At 44.4% G+C, this 16706-nt stretch overlaps 1 protein-coding gene and 1 long non-coding RNA gene across 2 annotated transcripts; both read left to right on the top strand.

Annotated features, from left to right (window-relative positions):
• The first annotated feature begins 3729 nt into the window (after nt 1-3729).
• On the top strand, nt 3730-12894 carry LOC143277264 (uncharacterized). Its single transcript, XM_076582055.1, has 7 exons — nt 3730-4260; nt 6088-6327; nt 8173-8361; nt 10006-10200; nt 10621-10837; nt 12284-12470; nt 12769-12894. Exons 1-7 carry the CDS (start codon nt 4011-4013, stop codon nt 12892-12894), a joined length of 1404 nt encoding a protein of 467 aa, XP_076438170.1. The 5' UTR covers nt 3730-4010.
• Nucleotides 12895-15089: 2195 nt separating this feature from the next.
• LOC143279400 (uncharacterized) lies at nt 15090-15929 on the top strand. The gene is made up of 2 exons (XR_013054877.1): nt 15090-15161; nt 15670-15929. It is a non-coding gene; the product is annotated as an uncharacterized LOC143279400 (long non-coding RNA).
• Nucleotides 15930-16706: the final 777 nt, after the last annotated feature.

Genomic DNA, 16706 nt, shown 5'->3' with positions numbered 1-16706 from the left:
AGTGAAAATAATCTTTTCATAATACGCAACAATGCAGATTTTTTTAAACCCTTCTAGCGAGGTTTTGCACGCTGAAACGAGGCTCAAACAAGGCGTAAAAGATGTCCGCAAATAACACTGTCATAAAGCCATCTCTCCCTCGCACCTAAGTATCCTCCCTTCCGTATGTACGTGTGTGTATGTATGTATGTATGTGTGTGCGTGTGCGTGTGTGTGCGTGCGTGCGTGCGTGTGTGTGTGTGTGCATACGCATGTGCTTGTGGTAATGCGTGTGCGCGTGAGTGCATGCGTGCGTGCACGTGTCCGTGCGTGTATACGTGTGCGCATGTATGCATGCGTGCGTGCACGCTGCAATTTACCAAGGTCAGGGTGACTTAACTCCCAGCATGTCCGGGTTCATACTGTCGCATTGTTCTCAAGTGTAGAGGGCGGGGATAGTTTCCAAACAGCGTTGTCACCTTCCCCCAAAGAACGCCATTGTACGCTGGGCTTCTGTACACACACACTCGGAGAACGATAGTGAGAGATGTGCCTTTCTAACAGCATCCGTTTTAGTTTGCCGAGGGATGGGATATTGGTTTGACTAGGGGTGAAGCTTTGTGCTCGTGTTTGTCTTCACGCAACACGTACTTATCCAACCCAGAGAAACTGAGAGTGCATGTGGTGATGCTCATATCCGCCCATCCTTGTGTGTGTATGTGTGTGTGTGTGTGCGCGCGCGAGTTTCAATGTGCATGTGTGTGTGTGTGTGTGTGTGTGTGTGTGTGCGGGCGTGCGCGCGAGCGTGTGTGTGTGTGTGTGAGTGCGCGCGTGCGTGCATGTGTGTGTGTATGTCTGTCTGTCTGCGTGGGTGCTTATGAGCGCGCGCGCGCGCGCGTGTGTGTGCGTGTGTGTGTCTGTGTGTGTGTGTGTCTGTGTGTGTGTCTGTGTGTGCGTGTGTCTGTGTCTATGCGTATGTGGCCATAATGGCGATATGTATTCGTGTTTTCAGCAGCTGAACTTATGGCAGTCAGAAGGTGTCATCTGTCATCTTTATCTTGTGTTGCTTATAAGTTCATCCGATCACACAGGCTATAGCGGGACTGAAACTTAAAACGTAAATGTTGGCAACATAGAACCTGGAAAAAAAAGCAAAAACACACAAAAAAACATGAAATAGAAAATTTGACATATGTACATTCATACACATAAACCATGGACATGCCGTTGACGTGGACCATTTGGTCATTTTGTCATCAGAGGATTCGGACAAACGAAGATAAATATAAAAAATATGAATAAAAAACAAAATTAATTACCACGTCTTGAAAAGACTACTTCCCTCACCCCCCCCCCCTCCCCCACCCGCCAATCAACAACAAGAACAACAACAAAAATCCAATGTTTTCCAGAAAAAAAATGGTGAATGCACCAGCTTATAACGAAAAATGTATATAATAATAATAATAATAATTATATTACTACTACTACTACTGATAATAATGATAATAATAGTAACATGATCCTCAGGTATGAAAATAAGAATTTAAAGAGAGAGAGAGAGAGAGAGAGAGAGAGAGAGAGAGAGAGAGAGAGAGAGAGAAATAAAGGAAAAAGGTACATGATGTTTATAACAGTCTTTCTTTGTGTGTGTTTTGCACAGACGACGCTGTGTCCGACATGACTTCCGAACTTCCGTGTGGAGTGATGGCCTAGAGGTAACGCGTCCGCCTAGGAAGCGAGATAATCTGAACGCTGCTGGTTTGAATCACGGCTCGGCCACCGATATTTTCTCCCCCTCCACTAGACCTTGAGTGGTGGTCTGGACGCTGGTCATTCGGATGAGACGATAAACCGAGGTCCCGTGGGCAGCATGCACTTAGTGCACGTAAAAGAACCCACGTCAACAAAAGGGTTGTTCCTGGCAAAATTCTGTAGAAAAAATCCACTTCGAAGGAAAAATACAAAAAAAAATGGGTGGCGCTGTAGTGTAGCGACGCGCTCTCCCTGGGGAGAGCAGCCCGAATTTCACACAGAGAAATCTGTTGTGATAAAAAGAAATACAAATACAAACTGTGGCTGAAGAAAGAGTGGAAGAAAAAGGGTGATAACATTTATGACTTTTTTTTTCATCTTTTGAATGCAATACTTACTTTTGGACACACACACACAAAAATCACAGTATAATATCAAATACACCAAAGCATAACAAACATCATTTTATATCAGATATTGTTTGTGATTGATTGTAATCCATTTCTATCGGAAACACTTTTCAACCCTTCAGGCTTCTTTTTTCACGCACTTTATAACGGCTTTAACTGTCACTAACTACTATATATATTTCGATTTGTAACAGAATGGCATCCATAATTCAGTGGCTTTCTGTACAGCTTTATTAGTGTTCACTGAAATTGGTATTTGAATAGAATAGAACAGAACAGATCTTTATTTCCAAGTGTACCGGGGTCACATGGAATATTGGGGGTTGGAGGGTGGTGGTGGGGGGGGGGATAGTACATAAAAAGGTACGAACGTAAATATAAAAAAAATCATATACAAACACTAATGCAGTAGAATTTTTGTACTCACAAAAGTGCAACACATACACGTGCAAGGATATTGAAGGATAAAGTGGTAACCATTATGAACAGTAATGATTCTAACTTTTGACACGGTGGGTCATCATACTTGCGTGTCCGGAGTATGTCCACATGACAAGTGTCACGTTCGCAAAATTCTTTCTTTCATTAATTCTTCGCGTTGTTCGTTTCTTTCGTTTTCTTTTCTTTCTCTCTTTCTTTCCTTCTTTCTTCTTTTTCTTCTTCTCCTTCTTTTTTTCCAATTTCCTCTGCTTTTTACGCTGCTAGCCTCAAAAGTCAAACTGGAATGAGTCATATTGCTGCCCATCCCTAGTATTATCTCTGCTGTGTATGTGGTGGTGGTGTGATGCTTGCATAAGTGTAAGATAGCTTTGGATATGCGATTTGCATGCCAGTCTGTCTGTCTGTTTGTACGTGGGCTTGTTTGTTTCTTTGTTTATGTATATGTATTTATAAGCAATCGAGCAAGGAAAACCATGTGTGTGTGTGTGTGTGTGTGTGTGTGTGTGTGTGTGTACAGAACCGCACGACCGTATAAATTACGTCTATTTTTGGCATGCAAGAAAAACAAATAGGAATTGTCGGCAACATAATCATGGTAGCTGCCCCCGTTCTTTAATTTGCCAGCTGCTCTCTCTCTCTCTCTCTCTCTCTCTCTCTCTCTCTCCCCTGTCTCTCTCTCTCTCTCTCTCTCTCTCTCTCTCTCTCTCTCACACGCACACACACAGCGGCATACACACACACACACACACACACACACACACACACACACACACACACACACAGAGAGAGAGAGAGAGAGTCATGCGAGACAGGTCCAGACAGACAGGCTGACGGGGACACATCAGTTTGTTCCCAGATCACCGATCTCCACCACTGTTCACTGTTAACGTCGGAGTACAAAAAATCGCAACTGTCACCCCATATTACGAAAAAAAAGGAGGGGGGGGGGGGGAGGGGGGGGGGTGGGCATGCAGAGCATCACCAGTCCACGACTGCCACCCCCGTCCTCCCACCCACCACCCCCTGTCAACACACAGTCCCTGTGGCGGGTAAACACATAGAACTGCGACAGAAAGGAACAGGGTGTCGGGTAGGGAGGAGAGGGGTGGACGAGCTGGATGTATAAAAAGAGAGCCCCGCGGACGGGTGGCTGTTCACCTCAGGAGCGAACGCCAACAGGTCGACAACTCTACTCATCGCGACTTGCAGAAAACAAACAGAAAAAAAAACCCTCTGTACTTTGCAGTGTGGCCTTTGGTTCACCACCAGTGCTGACACTGAAGAGAACAGGAAAATCTGTTGAACCAAAGAACAAGCCACCCGCAAGGTTTTCATCCGACTTGGAGTGATTTTCATCACCTGCACACGTGAAACATTACGAAAGGTACTACGCCAGCCAGACATCAGAAGCCCCAAACCATCAAGATGCAGACGATGACGATGCTGCTGATGACGATGATGATGGCGATGATGGTCTCAGTGCAGGGACAGAACCCTTGGCCCCGAAGATTGAGCTCAACCTGCAGGGAGATCAACACCGAAAAGGTTGTTAAAGCTGTCTACAACAACCAACAGAACACGTTCCAAGAGTTCTACTGTGTTGGTTTCGCCCAGAAGGACAGTCCAGCGCGCTCCTGGTATCACCAGCTGTGGGTTACTGACGATGAGGCGGCGGGTATGATCTGTGAAGATCCGTGTTGTCCTGTCGATGCCTTTCTGTCCTTCTTGTGTGATTAACTTCGGTTTGTCAGTCCAGAAACGTGCTTGCTTGTTTGTGTGTGTGCTTGAATCGTCGCAAAACTCTGTTTGTAAACACTTCTCACCTTAGCTATTTTTTTCAAATTATCTGATTGTTAGATTCAACCAACTTTTTTTTTTTTTACGCGGGATTGAAATTTGGGGTTTTGTTCGTCGCTAAAATGACATGGAAAAAATCATTTGTCTGCCATGGAAAGACCGTTGGGCATAAGTGCCAAGTCACCAAGACATGTCATATATGATGAAACGGGCAGATATCCTCACTTTGTATATCGATACTAATATAAATTACATTACATTCAGGCTTCGGAATTTGGGCATGGACGATAGCAGATAGCCTCGCAATGTATGACACACTTTTACATCTGCTGGGAAAAGTAGGTAACATGGGTTTGTGATGTTCGAAATGCTTTGTACAAAATCGGTTTTGGGACAGTTTCGGAATCACATGGTACTGAATATATAAATATTTTTTACAAGAATTAAATCAGAGGCTAATAGATTGCATCAAACAAGATAGTCATCTACAACAGGTACACATGATTTTAATGATATATATGCTACCTGTCGCCTGGTGTGTGCTTAATTTCCGTAAATAATATCTTTGTAAGAAGGTATTTAGCTACATATTGAGTTGGTATGTCATCATTGAATTGTGAGTTATTGCAATTTAGCAGCAGCACAAATACAGAAGACTCTTCTTTCCTCTCCTGTGCTAATAAGGGAGAAAGGTGAGAGATTGCTTTATGCGCTTTTCTGTCAGAACAGTGCCTGTGATGGTCTGGGAATGATTCCTGGTCTCCCCCTTTCTGTCACGTTTCACTGGAAAATCACAGCGTCTTGTCATTCGGATGAGACGATAAACCGAGGTCCCGTGTGCAGCGCGCACTTGGCGCACTGAAACAGAACCCATGACAACATTAGTGTTCCTCTGGCAAAATCCTGTATAAGAACTTCACACTGACAGGCACACAAATCTATATGCATGAACTCAAGGTCTGACGAGCGCGTTGGGTTACGCTGCTAGTTGGGCATCTGCCTTAAGATGTGGTGTAGGGTGAACGGATTTGTCCGAACGCGGTGAAGCTTCCTTGTTCCAATGTTCCTGAGACAGTTGTAATTTCTGCTTGAATGTCTAAAATACAGTGAACACAGGAATGACTCGATTCCCGCTCAGTGTCGCAGGCATCCACTTATGTTTAAATTTGCATCAGTGTTTGTTGTAGAAAACAAACCAACAGTAATGGGTGTTGCGATCTTCGTACACAAAATTCTAGACATTAGGAAGCAGAAGTTAAAGACTGATTCTTCCTGTATCAGCGATGCGCAGTTCATTTGTGAAGGGCCAAGGCTAAAAAACAGTTCGTAGTGAGTTACAAGTCTCTGTGACATGACAAAATACATGTTATCTCATATATTATACAACAGAAGTCTTGGCAAGTCTTTAAAACTTGTGGTTAAAATGCAGAAACATTTCTAGCCTGAAGAAGCTGTTACACAGCGAACATTTGCTGCATTTTCATTACAAATTTTAATCAAAGACATGCCAAGACTACTGTTCTTATTTTCATATCTTAGTTTTCGGTAATTACATCAATTGTTTTTTGTTGCTGGTTTTTTTTTCATACGAGGAGCGGAGCCAGTGCTACCAAGAGAGTGTGATCATCCTGTATGTTATATCATATCATATTATTACATTATATTCCAGCCGCTGTCTAAGCACACTCGGCACTGTCTGTTTCAGCGGCCTGCAAATCGGTCAACGCTTCCGTCTTCGTCAAGTCCGGCAAGGGCGGGGCATGGGCCCCCCATCCACGCACCTGCTTCGCCTACCTGATCTGTGCCGGAGCCACGCTGAACAATTTCAAGGTCGACACCCTCTACTTCTATGACGTGCAGGTCGGGATCACCAGCCCCGGGACCTACTTCAACCCCGTGACTTCCCGGATAGAGGCGTGGGACTTGAACAACAAGTGTGCCGCAGGTTGGGTGGGGCGTGGGCGGAGATGGGTGTGAGATGGATGTTTTCATACAGCGGTTGCTGTTGTTTCTTCTTTTCGTTGTTTTTTTAAAAATATTTTTCATCATCATTGTTATCATTACCATCATTATCACCATATTTTACTTCTTCTTCTTGAAAAATTGAATGTATGTGTGATCGTGCTAGCAAACGAACAGTAAGTGCGTGTGTGTGTTTGTGGGTGTTTGAGTGTGTGGGCGTTAATGTGTACGTATGTCTTTCTTTGCTTGTTGTGTGTGTGTGTGTGTGTGTGTGTGTGTGTGTGTGTGTGTGTGTAAGTACGTACGTACATGATAATGCACCAGTTGTTCTTTTCATCGCTTTGTTACTTTTAATAGACCAGTTATTATTCTTATTCGTCGTTCTTATTATTTTATTTTATTTCATTTTATTTCTTTATTTCTGTGTTTTGTGTCGTTCTTTATTTTTATGTTTTGTGTCGTTAAATGGGCAAAATTGTAAAAAGGCCTTTACTGTGCCTAATTCCTTACCCATTAAAGATTCAATCAATCAATCTTCTTCTTCTTCTCATCCTCCACCAACACCTTCTTCTTCTTCTCTCTTCGTCGTCATTTTTTTCTTCTTTTTCTTCCTTTTCTTCTTCTTCTTCTCCCCCTCCTCCCCCTTCTTCGTCTTCTTCTTCTCCTCCTCCTCCTCTTCTCTTCATCCTCATTATTTTCTTTTTCTTCTGCTCCTTCTTCTCTTTTCGTCATCATTGTTTTCTTCTTATTCTCCCCCTCCTCCTCCTCCTCTTCCTCCTTCTTCTGCTTCTTCTCTCTTCATCATTATTATTTTCTTCTTCTTCTCCTTCTTCTTCTTCATCTTCTCCTTCTCCTCCTCCCCCTCCTCTTCTTCTTTTTCACACACTCACAGGTGTGCACATACCACTGACCAGGGAGACTGGAAAGGTTAAGTCCGTTGTGACGCACTTGACGCTGTCAAGTTTCAAATCACACCTTTCATAGACGGTGGTAGTGGTGGTGTTCGTGGTAAATAATAAAAACCGATATTCATGGCGATAAATGTAAGTATTGCTGCTGATCATATGACGGCGGTGGTGGCAGTAGTGGTGGTGGTGGTGAAGGGGAAGGTGGTATCGGCGGTATCAATCAAATCAGCTATATGAAATGATGATCCAGTTCTGAAAAAAAAAAAAAAAAAAAAAAAACCAGCAAACAACTACAACAGTAACAAGGACGTTTCTTATCAAAAGTGAGTTTTGTTTTATAACCTACAATGTTTGGGATTGTTGTTGTTTTTTTACATACTTTCTCCATTTTCAACAAGAATATTACAAACGACGCCCACACACCTTCTTCGCCTTATGAAAAATCATATTAGCTGTCAAAGATATGAACATTAATACAAATCAATATCGATTACTTGCCGCTTAATTTCTTAGTTGTGAAATGTTTTGTATATGCTTTCACTGGTGGTTGGCTTCTGTTATATGAGGGGGTATGTGTATGCGAAACGGGGTGTGTTGTGAATTCGTTAATGTGTACGTGTTTTTGTGTATGAGTGCGACACAGAAATGCCATTGTGTATTTCATTACCGCATAATTCTTGCATGTATGTATGTGCATTTCCAGTGGGGTTTTTGTTGTTGTTGTTGTTTTGTCTATGTTTCTCCTGTTGCTTTTTTTTACTTTTTTTTTTTTTGTCTTTCTTTTTTCATCCTTTTTTCAGATAGTTTGATATGAAAAAAAGGGGGTTGTAGCTTATTCAATTATCATCTTGAGATAAAAATCTTGACTTGATGACTTCGCCCATTTACACCCTCTCCTCTGCCCGTTTTGCTCCACACAGATCCATGCAAGACGAACAGACCCATGACCATAGGAAGGGAGTGCGATAAATACCTGACGTGTGAACGAGCCAGAGATGGGACCCCCATTGGCTACCAGGACAACAGTTGTACCCAGGGCCAAGGTTTCAGCACCGTCCTCGACATCTGTGCCATCGATTCCGAATGCGTCCTGGAGCTCAACGATACGGGTCAGGAACATTGATTGCATCTTCCGGTTTGGTTGGTAGTACGTAGCGTATCGTGGAGTATGACAGCCTAGGGCTAACAACACGCTCGCTCGATCAGTTGTAGGCGTTATAAATCAAACAAACTTCTTCTTTTCTTCTTCTTCCTCGTTCGCCTCCCGTTAGATGAGCAGCCCGGTGTCCTCGATGAAGGCTGCCGTCCGTCGCAGCTCCTCCAGTGTGCCGTACAGCTTGGCTTCCACTGCTGTCGCTTTTGGCCAGTACTTCCTCCTGGATGCTGCATGTGTCGTACAGTCTTGGGGCATGTGGTCGGTAATCAAACAAACAAAAAACATTAAAAAAAACAATAAAAAAAAAAACGAACCAGAAAACAAAAACAAACGAAAACAACAAAAAGCGCATGCATTGAAAGCGTGCGCATGCACATGCTTCAAATGTCAATCCGTGTCTATGACTGATAAACAATGGCCTTTCCATATCATGACCTTTACGTCGATACACTTCTGTGAAAGTCTAAAATCTTTCACTATATTGTCTTAATGCAGTAAAACGTTCACTGCAGTCACTGTTTTGTCTTAATGCAGTTAACGTTCACTGCAGTCACTGTTTTGTCTTAATGCAGTTAACATTCACTGCAGTCACTGTTTTGTCTTAATGCAGTTAACGTTCACTGCAGTCACTGTTTTGTCTTAATGCAGTTAACGTTCACTGCAGTCACTATTTTGTCTTAATACAGTTAACGCTCGATATCTCAGTGTTCTCTTTCAAAGCAGTCAGAGTTCACAGAAGTCAGTATTTTGTATTCATGAAAGCACCGTTTACTTATTTAAGCCATGCGTAGCGGTCATTCAATAAACGTTTATTAAACTCACTGTATTCATTCAATCAAAGTTTACTCAAATGATGTTAATTCAGTCAACGTTTCCTGAAATCACAGTACTGTATTCACTCACTGTGTTGTTTTCTTCCAGTCACTCACTGGAGGTCACCGTGTTGTTAGGTCACTGTGTTGTTAGGTCACTGTGTTGTTTTCTTCCAGCCACTCACTGGAGGTCATTGTGTTGTTAGGTCACTGTGTTGTTAGGTCACTGTGTTGTTTTCTTCCAGCCACACACTGGAGGTCACTGTGTTGTTTTATTCCAGCCACTCACTGGAGGTCATTGTGTTGTTTTATTCCAGCCACTCACTGGAGGTCACTGTGTTGTTAGGTCACTGTGTTGTTTTCTTCCAGCCACTCACTGGAGGTCACCGTGTTGTTAGGTCACTGTGTTGTTAGGTCACTGTGTTGTTTTCTTCCAGTCACTCACTGGAGGTCACCGTGTTGTTAGGTCACTGTGTTGTTAGGTCACTGTGTTGTTTTCTTCCAGTCACTCACTGGAGGTCACAGTGTTGTTTTCTTCCAGCCACTCACTGGAGGTCACCGTGTTGTTAGGTCACTGTGTTGTTTTCTTCCCGCCACTCACTGGAGGTCACCGTGTTGCTAGGTCACTATGTTGTTTTCTTCCAGCCACTCACTGGAAGTGACTGTGTTGTTAGGTCACTGTGTTGTTTTCTTCCAGCCACTCACTGGAGGTCATTGTGTTGTTAGGTCACAGTGTTGTTTTCTTCCAGCCACTCACTGGAGGTCACTGTGTTGTTTTCTTCCAGCCACTCTCTACTGCAATGCCACGACACCGCCAGACGGACAGGCCCTTCCAGGAGTGCCAGACAACGCCTACTACATCCGGACTTACAAGGAATGTTATCCCGATGGATGTCGGGAGTTGCACAGGATGGAGGTGTGTCCGGCCGGTCTGGTGTTTGATCCGAATAACCCCAACTGTACGTGCGTGCTGAAACCAGGTGAGTTTCGGCCTCCTGGACCACGTGTGTCTGGGTCTGTAGTGTTTACTCCAGCACTGAGAAGGACGGGCGCACTCAGGGCAACGTGGTTTTTTTTCTGGTTCTGTTGCGTTGGTTTTAGCACTGAGACGTACGGGTGCATTGAGTATTACGTTTATCTGGTTCTGTAGTGTTGACTCCAGTGCAACATGTACTGACACTTGCAGGTGTACTCCTGCACCCAATACAGTCCATCCCAGCCCAACCCAACCCAACAGCACAGTACAACACAACACAGCACAGCACAGCACAACACAACACATACTGACACTTTTACGTGTAACTCCCCCACACAACCCAACCCAACCCAACACAACCCAACAGACACTTTGTACGTGTATCACGTCCCCCCCCCCCCCCTCCCATGGTACACCTCCACAGCACCGTGCCAGGACCTGGATCTCATCAACGTGGGAGTGAACACCCCTAAACCATGGGATCAATTCCTCACGTCCTTCTGGTACAACTTCACTGTGGTCCCGCCGGGCCAGAAGTACGCGGGCTGGGCCAGCTTCACCAAGGACGTGGACTTCGGCTACTACGATGCACAGGCTTTGGCGGAGAACGAGCTGGCTGGGGACTGGACTCTGTCGTTCAGGTTTGTTCTGTGTGCATGGAGTTCTATCTCGTGTGTGTGTGTGTGTGTGTGTGTGTGTGTGTGTGTGTGTGTGTGTGTGTGTGTTTCTGCCTTGTCTGTGACCGTTTTGGGTTGTTTTTTTCTCACCAGAGTGATGTTAGACCAGGAGAGTGGAGGTAAGAGTGGGGCTGGGGGGTGGGGTGGGGGTGGGAAGAGGGTCCGGGGGGGGGTGAGAGCTGGGACGGGAGGTGGGGGGTGGCACGGGCTGCAATTTGTGAGACAAGTTTGACGAGGAGCGCAACACTCGCTCTCACTCGTCAAGCAATGCGAACACGTCAACACTGTCTGTCTGTCTGTCTCCTCTTGCTTCCGTCCCGCCACCCTCCTTTGCACATGCACCATTTCTCCTCACCCCACACATATACAACTCTCTCCCCTCTCCCTCATCACTTGATTCAGTGCAGTCATCTTCCACTCATGTCACTTCTGACCCCAACCCCATTGCTCCATCGCCATATTCCGTGTAGTCGTTCCTCAACACGTCTCCTCCATCACCCCCTCTCCCATCGCCAGATTCCATATAGCCCCCCTCCCTCCCTCCCCATCCCAGTCACCCAACGCCAGATTCCAGACTGTCCTCCTTCTCCCCCCCCCCACACCTCTCCTCTAAGCCCATCCTCTCTAATAGTGCTCCTTGCCCCTCCACCCCACCCCCTACACCTCTCCCCTTTCCTCATCTCCCACAGCTAGATTCCCTGTAGTCCTCCTCCCACCCATCATCCTTCCCCCACACTCTTCTCCCTCCTTCACCGCGGCTCTCCTGTAGTCCTCCATCTTCCTCATACGTCTCCCCCCCCTCCGCTCCATCCCACTTCGCCAGAATGTTGCATGTTCTCCTCCTCCCCCTTACCTCCCTCCCTCCCCCCTCCATCCCACTTCGCCAGAACGTTGCAGGTTGTTCTCCTCCCCCTTACCTTCTCCCTTCCCCCCCCTCCACCCCACTTCGCCAGAATGTGGCATATTGTCCTCCTCCCCCTTACCTCCCCCCCTCCACCCCACTTCGCCAGATTCCATTGAAGTCCTACCACCCCCCACATCCCCAACACTGCTCCCACACACTTCCCCACACTTCTCTCCTCCCTCCCTACTTGTGGTTTCCATGTAGTTCTCCTCTACTCCCACCCCTACCTTTCCCCCTCCCCCCCCCCTCCATCCCACTTCGCCAGATTCCATGTAGTTCTCCTCTCCCCCCCCTCTTACCTCTCCCCCTCCCCCCTCCATCCCACTTCGCCAGATGTACATCTCTTCTCTCCTCCCCCCCCCCTCTTACCTCTCCCTCCCCCATCCATCCCACTTCGCCAGATTCTATGTAGTCCTCCTCCCCCCCTCACCCCACCCACTCCTCCCCTACTTCTTCACCATCACATTCAATGTACTGTCCGTGTCCTGTCTGTCCTGTCGCTGCAGGTTCGTGCTGGACCAGAGCGCAGGGAACCCAGCCTCCTTCCCTGTGATGCAGAACAGCCTGGACGACATCGCCTGCCCCAGGGTATCCCTCAGAGTGTCCGTCATCAACTCACAGTCCCTGCAGGCCAACGTCGTCAACCAGTACGTCTTTCCCCAGGGTGTCACCGTGGAGCTGAACAACGTCGTGGTAAGATGATGTAAAACTGCCGGTGAAATCATGTCGCGCTGACACAAGCCTGGTGTCGCGTGCGACAAGCCGTATTCCCGTTAGTTTTTGTTTGTTTGTTTGTTTGTTTGTTTACCCTGGGGTTAAACCCTGGGTCTGTGAAGACTAGCTTGAAATGCCGTCCCCACCATAAACAGCGATGTGATGGCTGAACATGTCTAGACCTGAAACAACATTCTCTTGTACACATGTCGCAATCGGAACAGTGGAAGAACTGAATCGGTGGTAACGTGGTGTGTGTGTGTGTGTGTGTGTGCAGAGCCGCACGTCATCAGATCCTACAGAGGTGGTTCTGGAGAGACGGTTTGGCACCCTGACCCTGAAGGCCAAACTGCAGAGCCAGTCACAGTTCCAGCAGACAAGTGGAATTGACCTGGGTACATGATCGTTATCATTATCATCATGTTTTTTTTTTCTGTTCGTCGTCGTCCTTCTCATCGGGATCTATACCCTCTTGTGCTCCATCACCATCACCATCATCATCATCATCACCATCACCATCATCATCACCATCACCATCATCATCACCATCACCATCATCATCATCATCACCATCACCAGCATCATCACCATCATCATCACCATCACCATCATCACCATCACCATCACCATCATCATCATCATCACCATCACCATCATCATCACCATCATCATCATCATCACCATCACCATCATCATCATCATCACCATCACCATCATCATCACCATCACCATCACCATCATCATCATCACCACCATCATCATCATCATCACCATCACCATCATCATCACCATCATCATCATCATCACCATCACCATCATCATCACCATCACCATCATCATCACCATCACCATCATCATCACCATCACCATCATCATCACCATCACCATCATCAGCGCAACCACCTTCATCCTCTTCTTGTTCTTCACACTCCAACTCTTTGTTCCTTCTTTTTTTTATTTATATTTTTTATGGTTCTTTTCTTCCCCTTCTTGGCTGTTTACATCACTTTCATAACCATTAGACTTTGAATCTCCTTCTTCTTCTTCTTCTTCTTCGTTCGTGGGCTGCAGCTCCCACGTTCACTCGTATGTACACGAGTGGGCTTTTACGTGTATGACCGTCTTTACCCCGCCATTTAGGCAGCAATACTCGGTGTTCGGGGGTTTACATACAGTCAAATGATTGGAAGCGATCGTAGTTTTAGTGACAGTTGTGTAGTTCTGGTGTTTCATCATCATCATTTCTCTTTTCTTTTTTTTTTTTCTTTTTTTTCGTTGTTTTTGTTTTGTTTTCGTGTTGTTTTTGACTCACTTGTGTAAACAAAGTGAGTATGTTTTAAGCCGGTGTTCGGTTGTCTGTGTGTGTGTGTGTGTGTGTGTGTGGTAAACTTTAACATTGACATTTTCTCTGCAAATACTTTGTCAGTTGACACCAAATTAGGCATAAAAATAGGAAAAATTCAGTTCTTTCCAGTCATCTTGTTTAAAACAATATTGCATCACTGGGATGGGCACAACAACAAAAATGCAGCCTAATTATATGCAAACTGCATTTACTGGTATATTTATATTTTTTGTATTCTCTAAACTTGGCACTTTGATCTGATATTCTGACCCAACAACAAGAGCAGTGATTGTTATTTTTTGTTCAAACAGGAACTTCTTTTGCTAAGTAAGCATGGAAGTTTTATTTATTTTGCAAACGTTTTGGTGTAGATAGTAAAGAAGGGAAATTACTCTGTAATTAATGCTAGGGGACTTAATTTGCTTTAAACTGATCTTTCTCATCTTAAACATTACATTTTGAAATTATACTCAATATATAAAAAGCTTGGATTTTTTTTAAAGTGTATCACAAGTGAGTCTTGAAGGCCTTGCCTCTCTTGTTTGTTTTGTTCTTTCTTGCTGTTTCGTTGTCATTGCTGTCTCATACACTGTCCTGCAGCTGCGTCAAGTGGTTTGGGATACTGGCAGAAAATGCCACTGGGGAACGACCAAGGCGATGCTGATGATGATGCTGAGGATGATGCTGATGAGAAGGAAGAGGATGACAGCGATGATGATGATGATGAGAAGAAGAAGGAAGAGGATGACAGCGATGATGATGATAAGGAAGAGGATGGCAGCGATGATGATGATGATGATGGTGATGAGAAGAAGAAGGAAGAGGATGGCAGTGATGATGATGATGATGATGGTGATGAGAAGAAGAAGGAAGAGGATGACAGCGATGATGATGATGATGATGATGGTGATGAGAAGAAGAAGGAAGAGGATGACAGCGATGATGATGAGAAGGAAGAGGATGGCAGCGATGATGATGATGATGATGGTGATGAGAAGAAGAAGGAAGAGGATGATAGCGATGATGATGATGGTATTGAGAAGGAAGAGGGTGGCAGCGATGATGATGATGATAATGAGAAGAAGAAGGAAGAGGTTGACAGCGATGATGATGATGGTGATGATGATGATGATGATGATGAGAAGAAGAAGGAAGAGGATGACAGCGATGATGATGATGATGATAATGAGAAGAAGAAGGAAGAGGATGACAGCGATGATGATGATGATCATTGTTTGTTGTCATGATTTTCAGGGTCGGGGCCTCTGCTTTCCACCAGATGTGGTCTGATAGTCGGCCAGCATTTCACTGGACTGGTCGAGTCGGTGGGTATTGATAAAATACATACATAATGCATACATACATACATTCGTGGTTCTTCATTGTATGGAAACATACATAAAAAACAACAACAGTTATATCAACAAACAAATGATTGCCACCTCTCTCTCTCTCTCTCTCTCTCTCTCTCCGATCACGTGTGATCTGATGATTCTCTTAGACTGTGTGTATGCTTTGCATGCTTTGGTGTGTGTGTGTGTGTGTGTGTGTGTGTGTGTGTGTGTGTGTGATGGAGTGCAGCAAAGGTAACCCAATCGTAAAACAGCAACAACGAAAAATAAAATTATATATATATATATATATATATATATATATATATATATATATATATATATATATGAATAGATAATACTGATAATGATAATAGTAATGATAATAATAACAAATCAACAGATTGAAAATAACAATAATTCTCGTAATAAATACAAACAATAAACACAACAGCAATAGTCAAACCAAATGACGACAGTCATACGTGTTGCTGACAATCAGGTCAAACTGGTGAAATACTGCTGATTGGAGAGCGGAGGAGACGGATGACGACATATTGCCAGTGACGTCATCTAAGCACGTGACACCATTCAGCCAACAGCTGGAGAGGAAGCTGAAGACAGATGGAAAGACATAGAGGAAAGACTGTGTTGGTGTGTGTGTCAGAGTTTTTGACGAGTTTAAAGGTTCGCTTCTTTGAGTGTTTGTAAACGTGCTTGTTTGATCCGATTTGAGGAAAATATATCTTTTTGACAACAATGGAGTATCGTGTTTGAGTGATTATTTTCTCGTAGAGTGTGTGCGTATGTGTGTGTGCTTTTGCATGCATACGTGTGTGTATGCATGCATGTATGTATGATCTATGTATGCATGTGCATATGTATGAGTGTGTCAGTGTCTCTGTGTGTGTGTGTGTGTGTGCATACATGTATGCATGCAGGCATGTGTGTACCTGTATATAATTAGAAACATGATCCTACGACCGCACACACACACACACACACACACAGACGAATCGAAGATTTCCAACAGTGGAGTTTCATCTTACTGCAAAACTCAACTGAATTATTCAAAAATACCATCATAGTTACAGGGCCGCGCTGTGTCAAATGCTGGCCTGTGTCTGTTCTCTTTTGTGAACGACATTCAAATCAAATGAAATCAAAAACACTTTATTAATCCACATGGAAATCAAGTTGTGTAATCACAGGCTCGTTGTAAACACCAGCATAAGATCATCATGCGCAACATAAGAACAGATTAAAACTAGTCAAATAAGAATTCCCAATAGCTGACGATAGACTACCCCCCACCCCCGCGCCCTTCCTCTACACACATACTCATGTTAAGACAATAGGGTATTGCACAACAGTATTTACAAATGAAAACATACCACAACAAAAAAAGGTATACATTTCTAAAACGCACACATACACACACACACACACACACACACACACACGTTAAGACCATAAGGTATTGTACAATACTACATTTAAAAAAACATCCAGGGAATAAATCGTATATATAAATAAAAT

The sequence above is a fragment of the Babylonia areolata genome, chromosome 2, assembly GCF_041734735.1.
Source record: "Babylonia areolata isolate BAREFJ2019XMU chromosome 2, ASM4173473v1, whole genome shotgun sequence".
Classification (NCBI taxonomy): Eukaryota; Metazoa; Mollusca; class Gastropoda; order Neogastropoda; family Buccinidae; genus Babylonia; species Babylonia areolata.
This window is presented reverse-complemented; position numbering and strand designations above follow the sequence as displayed.